This window comes from Oncorhynchus masou, chromosome 3, assembly GCF_036934945.1.
Source record: "Oncorhynchus masou masou isolate Uvic2021 chromosome 3, UVic_Omas_1.1, whole genome shotgun sequence".
Classification (NCBI taxonomy): domain Eukaryota; kingdom Metazoa; phylum Chordata; class Actinopteri; order Salmoniformes; family Salmonidae; genus Oncorhynchus; species Oncorhynchus masou.
In genome coordinates this window covers 7807467-7821851 of record NC_088214.1, presented here as the reverse complement: position 1 = coordinate 7821851, position 14385 = coordinate 7807467, and the positions used below count along the sequence as shown (strand labels likewise).

General features: G+C 43.3%; 2 protein-coding genes across 4 annotated transcripts in view; one reads left to right on the top strand and one right to left on the bottom strand.

The window, feature by feature from the left end:
• The window catches only part of LOC135509374 (epidermal growth factor receptor substrate 15-like 1), a 73643-nt gene extending 66682 nt beyond the window's left edge, over positions 1-6961 (top strand). The window contains exon 22 of one of the 2 annotated variants that reach the window (XM_064930001.1): positions 4357-6961. In XM_064930001.1, the coding sequence (XP_064786073.1) occupies positions 4357-4367 (11 nt within the window). In that variant the 3' untranslated portion in view covers positions 4368-6961. The other variant, XM_064929993.1, reaches the window with a different exon arrangement.
• A 1529-nt stretch (positions 6962-8490) lies between these two features.
• Positions 8491-10990, bottom strand: LOC135509365 (Krueppel-like factor 2). Of its 2 annotated transcripts, none has more exons than XM_064929972.1 (3): positions 10620-10990; positions 9502-10495; positions 8491-9325 (listed from the first exon to the last, which is right to left on the bottom strand). In XM_064929972.1, exons 1-3 carry the CDS (start codon positions 10686-10688, stop codon positions 9150-9152), a joined length of 1239 nt encoding a protein of 412 aa, XP_064786044.1. In that variant the 5' UTR covers positions 10689-10990; the 3' UTR covers positions 8491-9149. The 2 variants fall into 2 exon arrangements, with proteins under 2 accessions (XP_064786044.1, XP_064786054.1); XM_064929982.1 differs by having other exon boundaries at positions 10760-10990.
• Positions 10991-14385: the final 3395 nt, after the last annotated feature.

The window sequence follows — 14385 nt, the reverse complement described above, 5'->3', positions numbered from 1 at the left end:
TCACACACACACAGAACACACAGTGTCTCAGTCACTCACACAACCGGTGTCTCACACACACACAACACAGTGTCTCAGTCACACACACACACACACACACAGTGTCTCAGTCACACACACATAGTACCAGTGTCTGTCACACACACACATAGTACCAGTGTCTCAGTCACAGTGTCTCAGTCACACACACAACCAGTGTCTGTCACACACACACACACAACCAGTGTCTGTCACTCACAGAACCAGTGTCTGTCACTCACAGAACCAGTGTCTGTCACTCACAGAACCGGTGTCTCACACAACACTGTCACACACAACCAGTGTCTCAGTCACTCACAGAACCAGTGTCTGTCACTCACAGAACCGGTGTCTCAGTCACTCACAGAACCGGTGTCTCAGTCACTCACAGAACCGGTGTCTCAGTCACTCACAGAACCGGTGTCTCAGTCACTCACAGAACCGGTGTCTCAGTCACTCACAGAACCGGTGTCTCAGTCACTCACACAACCGGTGTCTCAGTCACTCACAGAACCGGTGTCTCAGTCACTCACAGAACCGGTGTCTCAGTCACTCACACAACCGGTGTCTCAGTCACTCACAGAACCGGTGTCTCAGTCACTCACAGAACCGGTGTCTCAGTCACTCACACAACCGGTGTCTCAGTCACTCACAGAACCGGTGTCTCAGTCACTCACACAACCGGTCTCAGTCTGTCTCAGTCACTCACAGAACCGGTGTCTCAGTCACTCACAGAACCGGTGTCTCAGTCACTCACAGAACCGGTGTCTCAGTCACTCACAGAACCGGTGTCTCAGTCACTCACACAACCGGTGTCTCAGTCACTCACAGAACCGGTGTCTCAGTCACTCACACAACCGGTGTCTCAGTCACTCACAGAACCGGTGTCTCAGTCACTCACACAACCGGTGTCTCAGTCACTCACACAACCGGTGTCTCAGTCACTCACACAACCGGTGTCTCAGTCACTCACACAACCGGTGTCTCAGTCACTCACAGAACCGGTGTCTCAGTCACTCACACAGGACCGGTGTCTCAGTCACTCACACAACCGGTGTCTCAGTCACTCACACAATGTGTCTCAATGTAGTTGTGACACTCACACACTTGTTCAGACCGGTGTCTCATAACTCACACAATTCGGTTTGTCTCAGTCAATCACACAACCCGTTATTTGTCTCAGTCACTACACACAACCGGTGTCTCAGTCACTCACACAACCGGTGTCTCAGTCACTCACACAACCGGTGTCTCAGTCACTCACAGAACCGGTGTCTCAGTCACTCACAGAACCGGTGTCTCAGCGCCAGGCTCTCATTCAGGAAGCTTCCTTCTACTACTTTCAGAACACACTGCAACACATACTTCTCCTAATGTGTCTCAATGTAGTTGTGACATTTTAATCGACACACTTTTTGATCCCGGGGTTTCTGTATATAACGAGACACAATTTCATTTTGTTATGTCAGTCAATCATCGGTCAATTTAAGTTCCGCCAAATATTATTTGTGTAGTGCTTGTAACGAATACATTATTGGCACAAAATGTTTAACGGTAGCCTGAAACTAATGTGAGAATGTTATGTCATTCAAATACTGTACTCTTTAAACATGTTCTAGAAGCAGGAGTGCTGTGAATTATTTTATTTTTTTAATTGATACTGAATGTTAATCAGATCTTCAAGCAGAACCTAATGTTAGATAAAGGGAACCTGAGTGAACAAATAACACAACAATTACACACTTATTTCATGAACAAAGTTATGCAACACCCAATGCCCCTGTGTGAAAAAGTCATTGTCCCCTTATACTCAGTAACTGGTTGTGCCACCTTCAGCTGCAACGATTCAAACCAAACACTTCCTGTTGATCAGTCACTCACGAATTTTGGCCAATTCTTCAATGCAGAACTGGGTGTTTGTATAACTTTTGTTAATTTAAATAAATCAAATAATTATCCGTTTTTTGTGTGTGTTTTTTTTGTATTTGTAAATTCAAATTCCCTTTATCTAATATTAGGTTTTTACTTGAAGATCTCTTAACATTAGCAAAACTCTGTACAGCAACATTCCTGTATGTAGGATCTGTACTCTGTACAACAACATTCCTGTATGTAGGATCTGTACTCAGCAACATTCCTGTATGTAGGATCTGTACTCTGTACAACAACATTCTTGTATGTAGGATCTGTACTCTGTACAGCAACATTCCTGTATGTAGGATCTGTACTCTGTACAACAACATTCCTGTATGTAGGATCTGTACTCTGTACAACAACATTCCTGTATGTAGGATCTGTACAACAACATTCCTGTATGTAGGATCTGTACTCTGTACAGCAACATTCCTGTATGTAGGATCTGTACTCTGTACAACAACATTCCTGTATGTAGGATCTGTACTCTGTACAGCAACATTCCTGTATGTAGGATCTGTACTCTGTACAACAACATTCCTGTATGTAGGATCTGTACTCTGTACAACAACATTCCTGTATGTAGGATCTGTACTCTGTACAACAACATTCCTGTATTGCGTTGCCTTCTCCAAACCTGTCAAGAGTTCTCTCACATGACTTGGGTTGGGTGGTGACGGTGCTACTGTTTTGGTAAAACCAAGGGACCCTTTGCAAATTCAAACTCCTTTGGAGATTCACTTGGCAGCAGAAAAGATTGTTTTACTACTACTACTATCTAGAGCAGAATATAAGTTGTTGTCTTTTGTTTCTGCTAATCATTCAGCACCTCGAGCTGGAGTAGCTGTTGCTTAGCAACCGTTCACCATCCAATAGATGATATGAATGTAACAATGGGATCACCTGTACCCTGGTGTTGACGAACAAACCTCAGCAGACATCAGATTACCATCCTTCATCTTGTTTGAATGACCAATTCCTGTTTCTCCTCTAGTCGCCAGTCTCCAGGGTTAGGATCAAATTCTAGATAATTCACTCAAGGACACTTGAAATTCCAATTCTCTTCAATACTTTTCAATGCGGAAAGTTTAGGATTTGGAAGTTGTTTAACTTTATGAATCGACCGGAATGGAATTGGAATTGACCCCCAACCCCTGCTAGTCTCTCTCCTATTGCGCCGTCGTGCAATAGGAGGCTGGTTGATAGCTGTTCCTGCGACGTCTATGACATCTGGCTAATCAAACTTAAAAATAAAATGTAAAAAAACTTGTCTTTAACACGGTTGATTGTTCATTTGTGTTGCGTTGAACAATGAACAACCATCTATTCTGCAATAGTTCTTCGGTGGCTTCCGCTCCCTCAGTCGGTGTTCTGCTCGTACGTCCTCCTGTGTGACTCTCTGTCATTTTAGAAGATGTACAGTAAGTGTCAGAATCTCTGTCTTTAGTCTCCACGTCGGCTGGTAACATCAGTGGATTGGCATTGTCTTTTGTGTTTCTTGTTGTATTCTACTGCCTTTTCTTGTTGATATTGTTTACCTGGTGTGTGTGTGTGTGTGTGTGTGTGTGTGTGTGTGTGTGTGTGTGTGTGTGTGTGTGTGTGTGTGTGTGTGTGTGTGTGTGTGTGTGTGTGTGTGTGTGTGTGTGTGTGTGTGTGTGTGTGAGACCTGCCCTGCATTATTTGTGTAGGTGCCTGTTATTTATTTTTTTAAATAAATTGTATGTATTGTAATGTGTTTTTCTCCCAGGACTGGAAAGTGTCAAGGTAAGGTTACTAAGAGGAGGGTGTGATGACCAAATGTAATATTTTGCATACAAAGAACCTTTCTAAATTCCACTCTACATGGATGAGCACTCTGATTGGTGATCACTATTGACATCCTGAATGGATGAGCACTCTGATTGGTGGTCACTATTGACATCCTGAATGGATGAGCACTCTGATTGGTGGTCACTATTGACATCCTGAATGGATGAGCACTCTGATTGGTGGTCACTATTGACATCCTGAATGGATGAGCACTCTGATTGGTGGTCACTATTGACATCTTCAATAAAGGTGGCTTTACACACTGAATAGAGAATGGAGGTACGTTACAGTTGGTAGCACCAGAAATCCTCTAAATGTATCATTTATTTTTTCCTCTCTGATTTGAAGAATTCAATATTTTATCAATCAGCATTAATTAAATAAATCACCATGAGCTGGTTTTACCACAGTTGGAACTCACTGTTTTCATTTTTACTCAAATTCAACTTCTCAGTTCAAAAACCATCATTTGATCTCAAATGTTTTTTATCGCTCACTATTGTCTCCAAATGTAAAAGTTGAGTATGAGATCTTTTGACACGCGGGCTTCAGGTGTCTTGTGGGTATCTCTCCCCTTGTATCCAGTGTGTAACTTGTCCCCCTACCTTCCTGTAGTCAGGAAGTGAGTCAGAGCAGCTGGCGTGGGTGAAGAGGGAGACTCCGCCCACAGGAACTGGAGAGACTGAGGAGACTCCGCCCACAGGAACAGAAGGACCCGGACCTGGCCATCGCCCTCAGCACGGATAAAAATCTAAGAACCCTATTAGACTCACGACAATAACCACAGTCCTGTTAGACACTCACAACGACACACACCTCCTGACCACAGTCCTGATACAAGCTGAATAAAACAATGCAACTGACTGATATCATACAGTACAGCACAACAAACAGCTTCACCACGAGCAACAGTTCCTCAACAGCCCAAATACTACCGTCTGACTAGAGCCTGAGGACAGTGTGTCTTCGGACTAGACTACAACACTTGTACACCCCCAATATAAACCAGAGTACACCCTAACATCAACTACAACTTCACCCTGACAACAACTACAACTTCACCCTGACAACAACTACAACTTCACCCTGACAGCAACTACAACTTCACCCTGACAACAACTACAACTTCACCCTGACAACAACTACAACTTCACCCTGACAACAACTACAACTTCACCCTGACAACAACTACAACTTCACCCTGACAACAACTACAACTTCACCCTGACAACAACTACAACTTCACCCTGACAACAACTACAACTTCACCCTGACATCAACTACAACTACACCCTGACATCAACTACAACTTCACCCTGACAACAACTACAACTTCACCCTGACAACAACTACAACTTCACCCTGACAACAACTACAACTACACCCTGACATCAACTACAACTTCACCCTGACATCAACTACAACTTCACCCTGACAACAACTACAACTACACCCTGACATCAACTACAACTTCACCCTGACAACAACTACAACTACACCCTGACAACAACTACAACTTCACCCTGACAACAGCCTCCTGCTGCAGCTCCGTGACGTTCTGACAACAGCCCCTATAGGCTGTGGCCCAAACATCCCCTAACCCCTGTGCCCAATCATCCCCTAACCCCTGTGCTCAAATTTGCCCCTAAACCCTACGTCCTATGGTAATCTGAGAGGATTTGACAGGTGTAAGTAATCTGGCAATAGCTCCAGCGTGCTCTCTGATAGGCTGGGTGGAAGTTTCACTATATTGCTTATACCGATCAAATCCTCTCCGATCTCTACCAGTGCATATGGTGTAGGGTTTAGGGGTCGATTTTTGGATTGGGCCTAGGACTTGAGGATGGGATGGCAGCCCCTCTACCGATCCAGCTCCGCTGAAGCCAGACTTGATCAACACTAACCTACCAAAGCCTCTCTTTTAACCTCTTTGTCATCGCCAGCCTCAGTGGTTAATTCCAGTTAGCTGCATCACAACTAAAATCAGCTCAGCTCCTTTTTATTTTTTTTTTTTTTAGCCCCGATTTTAGTCCAACTTGACTGACTGACAGCCTAAATCAAGAGTGACTTAACTCTGACTTGGCTAAGGTCAGGGGTCATTCTGACTCTAGTAGACCCCGTAGTTCTATGGGGAAACTCTGGGTGCTTAACTTTGTTTTTGCTTCATCATTTGTTGTGAGGAAATAGCCAAGATTTTAACATTTTTATTTAATTTTTATTATTTATATAGGGGAAAAATCATGCACTTGTGGTTTATGAACTGTCTCTATATGTACTATTATAACTGTTTAATATACCCTCAAACACATTCATGCTAAAAGTCTGTTATAGCGTACTCTTTTTCTGTCAGTAACTGTGCTTGTGTTCATGATTTCTTGTTGAAAATCTCCTTTTTCGTAAGGAAATGTTTAGATTATGGAAATACGGATATTCTTTGTTATTTTCTTGTCTCGGGGGTTCTGTACTTTTATTGCCTTCCACCCCAACAGAATAATGACAAATTCAAAAACTCTCCTGCCTTAAAGGATATGGGGGGGTTGACTTTTCACCTCTCACTGTCAACATTTAGATTGTATTTTTGTTGTAATCTCTTAATGCTAAACTCTATAATGCATTCAGTGGGTTTATTTTGATGTGTTTCATCTGTTATTGATTTATTCAACTAGGGCATTAGAATTACTACGTTTATTTTATATTTAATTCATTTTCAGGAGAAAATGTATTGTTACACTCACAAGCACCACACTCAATAATCACTCAGTTTGATCCTGGCCACTACCTGGCACAAGGATGTGCTATCCTAATGCCTTGTAATTCACTGATGATAGGGGTTGTTTGGCACATACAATGTGTGTTTATGGCCTCCTATGGTTATCTCAAATTGCACCCCTATTCCCTATAGGGGCCCCTGGTTAAAAGTAGTGCATTATAAGGAATAGGGTGCCATTTGGGCTACAGACACAGTGTGTGTGTATGTATATTCAAGGAACTCTGTGCTGCAGCTCATTCTCCAGTGTTGACCTGAAGGAGTATTGTATTGGTCACACTGGGATGCATTAAGAAGCCATGTCCACAATGATGTCTGTCTTACTTATCCACAACCACAATGGCTCATTTCATGTGTAACAGTATATATGATTATAAATATTCCATCAAGGTTGAAATAATTGAAATCCTGTGTATATCTTTGAATATAAATAAAAACTCATGTAACATTCCAGGAAGTGGTTGGTGTCTTGTTTCAAAGAGAAACACTCTCTCTACCTCCTTTTCTCCTCTTTCTCCTATCTCCCATCTCCCTCTCTCCTCTTTTCTCCTATCCCTTTCTCCTTTCTCCCTCTTTCCTCTTTTCTCCTATCCCTCTCCTCTTTCTCCTCTCTCCTTTCTTCCTCTTTCCTCTTTTATCCTCTCTCCCTCTCTCTTTTCTCCCTCTTTCCTCTTTTCTCCTCTCTCCCTCTCCTTTCTCCCTCTTTTCTCCTCTCTCCCTCCCTCTCTCTCCTTTCTCCCTCTTTCCTCTTTTCTCCTCTCTCTCCTCTCTCTCCTTTCTCCCTCTTTTCTCCTCTCTCCCTCCCTCTCTCTCTCCTTTCTCCCTCTTTCTCTTTCTCCTTTCTCTCCCTCCCCTTTTCCTCTTTTCTCCTTTCTCCATCTTTCCTCTTTCTCCTCTCTCTCCCTCTCCTTTCTCCCTCTTTCCTCTTTTCTCCTCTCCCTCTCTCTCCTTTCTCCCTTTTTCCTCTATTCTCCTCTTTCTCCCTCTTTCCTCTATTCTCCTCTTTCTCCCTCTTTCCTCTTTTCTCCTCTTTCCCTCTCTCCTCTTTCTCTCCCTCCTCTCCCTCTCTCTTCTCCCCCTCCTCTTTCTCACTCTTTTCCCCTCTGTAGTAAAAATTACTTTCACAGGAACAGAAAAGTGAAAGGAGAATGTTAGATTTGCGTTTCACTACTCAATTAGTTATTTTTAGGCAGGCTTCTACTTGTTGGCAGATTGAACTGAAATCTGTGATGAACCTTGTTCCTCTGCAAATGGTCAAATCCTCTCAAATGGACCAATAGTCAATGCAATGTGGCTAAATGCAGGTATTGAGTGAGAGGTACCAAGTGCAGCTGCCTGTCCTGCCCATCTCCTTCAGCGACAGAGTAGTGTCACTTCTAATGGGAGGCGTGACCAGTTAGCAGCTCAGGTAATGTTTTTGAAGGAGTGTGTATTGTTTCGGGTGAATGTAAGGACCTCTGACGTCCATGTAATATGTGTGTTCCAAAGGGCACCCTATTCCATAAAATAACAAAAAGTAGTCCACTAAATAAAAGAATGAAGATGGTGCTATTTGGGACTGCTGTGTCCCCTGTCCCTTCCAGACATCTCCCCAGCCCAGTCAGCCTCTAATTATGGACATATGTTTGTATTTATAAGCTGAACCCACGAAAAAAAAAAATACTGGCCTTGTCAGAGTAACAGCTGGAAAACATTGTTTCAATTTAACCAAGTCTGAGGTTGAGAAGAGGTGTAATAGAGTGATCCGCTTATAGGCTAATGAACTGTGTGATAGATTGTATGTGTGATCTTAGGTCTGTCCTACTACATACATCTACAGTGTAAATATAACGCCCATATTCAGGGCTGGATGTGGTTTTAATAAACTAGTACAATGTCTGAACAACTTTCTCAAAACAAGGAAAATGTCTGCTGACTATCGGACGTAATTGCATCATTGCACACATCGTGATATCAATCAAGAATGAAATACAAATCAATAATATATTTCAATGTATTTTAATATTTACAATAAATACACCATTTACAGTATAAAATGAATACAGACTTCAGTCAAAAATATAAGGATACACAAGACATCTAGCCCTGGTAGTGTACAATGAGTCTGGACCCATATTTTTGCACCCAAACCATACCACACAATTTCATCCAAAAGATTTCCATGAAAACAGAAAACAGTTGAGGGTAAGGTAAGCTACAGTATTTGGGCCATTCAAATCATTGAGGCAGTTTAATAACAAAACGTATTTCACTAATAGCAGACTATGTAAACGTGTCTTATTTTGGTGCCCTTCTAGTTCTGCAGTGAACACTTTTACAGGTAGAATAATTGAAAGGCACTTTTGTGTTGAACACAGCACTCCAGTTTTTCCAAGGAAAGAGAAGGAGAAGTACAGGGCCAGCCTCACATACAACCAAACACCCTACCAAGCGTTTCTAAAGCTTTAAAATAACAATAACCAAGGTAGTACCAGCTACATTACTAGAAAATAATCACACTAAACATTTATCAATATACATATATTTTTTTTAAACAATAAAAAAAGTTTGCATGTAAAACATCTTAAATATAGAAGACAGATAAACCAGATATAGGCCCTTAATTATAACCCACCATCAGTCCAAGTCCTGCACGTCACATTCACATGTGTCGCTTCATGTGAAGCGCAAGGTGGTCGGACCGGGAGAATGCGCGCTCGCACAGGTGGCACTGGAAAGGCCGGTGACCGGTGTGTTTGCGGAAATGCCGTGTCAGTTCGTCGGAGCGAGCGAATTTCCAGCCGCAACCGTCCCAACTGCAATGGTATGGCTTTTCACCTGCAGAGAGAAAGAAGAGAGAAACGTCAGCATAAGCTTCCGTGGGGATAACGTCAACAGTCAAGCAACTATATGTATTCACCAAGAATACGGCTGTGCAATAGCATATATGCCCAATGTTAGACGTAATGTTGCGTAATTCGTCAAAAAAAAACAATACGATATATATTCCCTACCAGTGTGCGTTCTGTGATGTGCCTTCAGATGTGAACTCTTGGTGTAAGTCTTTCCGCACCCAGCGAATGTGCAGGTGTGCGTAGCCGTGCGCTTCCGTGGCCAGGTGCGGCGACCTCTCTTGGGCTTGGTCTCCAGCAGTTCCAGCGGAGAGGACGGGGGCGTCAGCAGTACCCTCTGTGTGTTCGGATGCATGCTCAGTCCCTCCTCGTACATGCCGAACTGGTGAGCGCCTTGGTATGTTCCAAGCTGCATCTGTGCGGCTGGAGGCGCTCCGGGGCGATGGTGTGTGTACGTCGCCGAGGAGTGGTAGTTCTGTGGGAAGCTCATGGAGTGGCCCATCGGTACCTGCTGGCGGCACTCGGAGCTCCCCTGGTCGTTGGGGCTGAGCGGTGGCGTCATGTTGCTGGCTGCCCGCGGAGAGACGGCTACTCTCGGCTGCTCAAAGGACATCATACACGACACGTTTCCCTCTTGCTTGATTTTTGGACAACTCTGGGGGCCCATGCTCATAACGGGTCCATAACCGTCCATGGACGGCTCCACCTTGATGTTATCAATAATGTCCTGTCTAATGGGAAAAAGTGCAGAGTTGACATAAAACCGTCCTTGGACGCTATAGGTATTACGCGTAATATCGACTCCGTAGTCGTTCTCTCCCTCGGACCTGAGAAGCTCCGCCATCAGGCTGGTGCTGTAGGGGGGAGGCGGGGAGCTATGCTCGCTGGACGGGTAGGATGGCATAGGGCTCCCGGTGGTGAACAGGTTGCCTGGATAATCCACTGAGGGCATGTTATACAACGCTACACCTGCTCCCAGCGCAGCGGTAGGCATGCTGTCTGATCCAGTGGTGTTTGCCAGAATGAAATCCAAATCTAAGTAGCTACTCAGATCTTCGTCGTCTTTCCTTTCGATGCTCCGACAGTCCATGTTCTGTACCATATCAAGCATGGAGCAGTTGGAAGACATCGGTTTGTCCATGTCGCTTTTCCACCTCTGCAACAACCAATAGGAAAAAATACATTAGATATGACACAATACACACAGATGTGAATCTCCAAGCAGAAGGCGACACCGAAACACACACACATGATCATACAAGTTTGAGGTTTGTACTTACATTTTCTAAACTTTTGGTTTGGTTTGCGAATGTCGAGATGGGTGGCAAAATCACACCGGATAAAGCCATTTAAAATATACAATAAATGCTTATTTGTTTGTCAAAGTTGATTCAGTGAGTGAGTGCCTTTTTCAGCTCACCTTCCACCAGAAAAAGCGCGTTCTATCGAACTGTTCCAAAGTTGCGCTTGAAAGACACCAAGCAGTAGGTCGTCCAAGCTTATAAATATGGTAGCCGAGTAGCTGGACCAATTGTGCGCCAGCGAGGAAATACGTTCAGGATGATGGTAAATTTAGCTCCGTTATATAAAGCTGTCCTCCGGTGAGCTCCGCTCTGTCTCTCTCTGTCTCTCTCCACTCCGCCGTTCAGCCGAGCCTATAAAGCATTGGGGAACCTCCCTCCACGCGGGCGATTCATAGACCAACCCACCTGGAGGCGGAGGGAGTGCAAGCGTGGCACGTACTTGTCAAAAACATACAATATGTCATCATTACACATACATAATGTGGCCAAAGGAATGAAGTTACATATGAGAAAGATAAAACAGGACAAATGTTTCATTGACTTAGCCCATTTCATGTCTTACAGTTTAGTTAAGACAGTTTAGTTAGTTTAGTACTTTGTCAGTAATTTAAATCTAAATTCAACTCACAATTTACATTGAACCTTGAATTACTATTAAACAAATATGTAAAATAGGGTTTGGGATAGCCTAGAGAAAAACATTCAGAACATGTATATAACGATGCTAAATGAGATATCTTATTACATGTTAAAAATGTTTACATTATTTATTTATTGTAGGCCTACGCTCAGTCAATGTGAGCTAATTTAATTTAAACCTGTTTAACCCTTAAGGTTAGTTCTAGAAGACTAATGTCCCCTCTCCGCATGCATGTCTAAATGCAACTATATCAGGCGCTTGGAAACTGTTTTCACAGTTGTTTTTCACAGATGTTTTTCACAGTTGTTTTCACAGATGTTTTTCACAGATGTTTTCACAGTTGTTTTCACAGATGTTTTTCACAGTTGTTTTCACAGATGTTTTTCACAGTTGTTTTTCACAGATGTTTTCACAGTTGTTTTCACGTATGTTTTTCACAGATGTTTTCAGTTGTTTTCACAGATGTTTTCAGTTGTTTTCACATATGTTTTCACAGATGTTTTCACATATGTTTTCACAGATGTTTTCACAGTTGTTTTCACAGATGTTTTCACAGTTGTTTTCACAGTTGTTTTCAGTTGTTTTCACAGATGTTTTCACAGTTGTTTTCACAGTTGTTTTCAGTTGTTTTCACAGATGTTTTCACAGTTGTTTTCACAGTTGTTTTCACAGATTTGAACTGCTTTTAGACACGTGATGTTAACATGATCTCCCCTATGAGCGATCCTATTCATGTTTAAATAAACAGCGGTTTGAATCAGTGGTCAGAATGTTGATGGGGTTGATGACGCTTGCCTTACCCTACCCTACTTTACCCTACTTTACCCTACACTACCTTACCCTACTTTACCAAACCCTACACAACCCTACTTTACCTTACCCTACCTTACCCTACTTTGCCCTACCTTACCCTACCTTACCCTACCCTACCCTACTTTACCCTACCCTACCCTACCTTACCCTACCCTACCCTACTTTGCCCTACCTTACCCTACCTTACCTTACCCTACACTACCTTACCTTACCTTACCCTACCTTACCCTACCCTACCCTACCCTACCCTACCTTACCTTACCCTACACTACCCTACCTTACCCTACCTTACCTTACCCTACACTACCTTACCTTACCTTACCCTACCTTACCCTACCCTACCCTACCCTACCCTACCCTACCCTACCTTACCTTACCTTACCCTACCTTACCTTACCCTACCTACCCTACCTTACCTTACCTTACCTTACCCTACCTTACCTTACCCTACCCTACCCTACCCTACCCTACCTTACCTTACCTTACCTTACCTTACCTTACCTTACCTTACCTTACCTTACCCTACCTTACCTTACCTTACCTTACCTTACCTTACCTTACCTTACCCTACCCTACCCTTACCCTACCCTACCCTACCTTACCCTACCTACCCTACCCTACCTTACCCTACCCTACCTACCTTACCCTACCCTACCTTACCTTACCTTACCTTACCTTACCTTACCTTACCTTACCTTACCTTACCTTACCTTACCTTACCTTACCTTACCTTACCCTACCTTACCCTACCTTACCTTACCCTACCTTACATTACAAAGTACGTTGTTTTGTTTCCCTGTGTTTTGTAACCAGAAGTCTAACACCAATAATAAACAAATATTTGCCTATTCTGCTTTTAAGAGCAATAGACTAGTCCAATGTGTCGTCCTATTGCAACGGCCATACTTATCAGTCATTCTTACCTCAGATGGCTTGCTATTGTGACACACACTCTCCATGTTAGTGTAGAAAATAAAATTCAGAATCTAAATGAGTATCTAGCTCATGTTATTGCCTCGTGAAGGACATGATTACATAATCATATTATTATCTCATAAAACGTTAGGCCCAACTGAAACATAGACTATGCATTGATTGTACATGTTTGGGCTAAATGTCATTGCAATCTCTAATTAATTTGTAATAATAATAATACACTTTGCATAAAATAAAATTTGATTTGATTTGATTTGCAATAATATGGTTATTACAATGTTACTACACAGGCATAAGAGCAACATAAAGTAAAGCTTTGATGTAACCAGTTCCCTAAACTGATAGGCTTGCCATCTGGGATTGAACTCATTCTACCCCAAAAAAATCCATTGTTAACATTTACATTATAGAATTAATTCAAGCATTATAATGTAGAAAAAGCTGCTCAGGTATTATACAATCTCTCTGAACAGCTTTATTGCTTGCCAAGGAGGTCAAAGTGAACTTTTCTTTTGCTTGAGTCTGTGTTCTGTTCTGTGGAACGTGTGTCATCCAACAGAGTTCCAGTAGTCCTGGAAAGGAAGGGGAAGTGTGAGCATGTATGTGACCACCTGACCTGTGACCCTAACTCTCACACCACCACTTCTTCCCGACCAACCACCAATGAGAGTGTTCTGCTGTCGGACCACCTTCTCACAGAGTGTGATTCAGACATCTCCGTTCGAAATTCCACCCTACTCCCTACGTAGTGCACTACTTGTGACCAGAGCGGTATGGGCTCTTTTCAACAGTAATGGAATAGGGAGTAGGGTACCATTTGGGATGGGAGACAAAGGCCTCTCTGAACGGGAGACAAACGGCTCTCTGAGCGGGAGACAAACGGCTCTCTGAACGGGAGACAAACGGCTCTCTGAACAGGAGACAAAGGGCTCTCTGAGCAGGAGACAAACGGCTCTCTGAACAGGAGACAAACGGCTCTCTGAGCGGGAGACAAACGGCTCTCTGAACGGGAGACAAACGGCTCTCTGAACAGGAGACAAACGGCTCTCTGAACAGGAGACAAAGGGCTCTCTGAGCAGGAGACAAAAGGCTCTCTGAACGGGAGACAAACGGCTCTCTGAACAGGAGACAAAGGGCTCTCTGAACGGGAGACAAACGGCTCTCTGAACAGGAGACAAAGGGCTCTCTGAACGGGAGACAAACGGCTCTCTGAGCGGAAGAAAAGGCTCTCTGACAAACGGCTCTCTGAACAGGAGACAAACGGCTCTCTGAACTGAGACAAATGGCTCTCTGAACAAACGGCTCTCTGAACTGGAGACAAACGGCTCTCTGAACAGGAGACAAACGGCTCTC

What these genes read in the sequence shown, in the direction of transcription:
- LOC135509365 (XM_064929972.1), bottom strand. Translation starts at nt 10,688, where the DNA reads ATGGCTTTATCCGGTGTGATTTTGCCACCCATCTCGACATTCGCAAAC. An exon ending in AAACCAAAAGTTTAGAAAAT is followed by an intron (nt 10,496 to 10,619) that starts GTAAGTACAAAC and finishes TGGTTGTTGCAG; the next exon opens with AGGTGGAAAAGCGACATGGA. An exon ending in ACATCACAGAACGCACACTG is followed by an intron (nt 9,326 to 9,501) that starts GTAGGGAATATA and finishes TTCTCTCTGCAG; the next exon opens with GTGAAAAGCCATACCATTGC.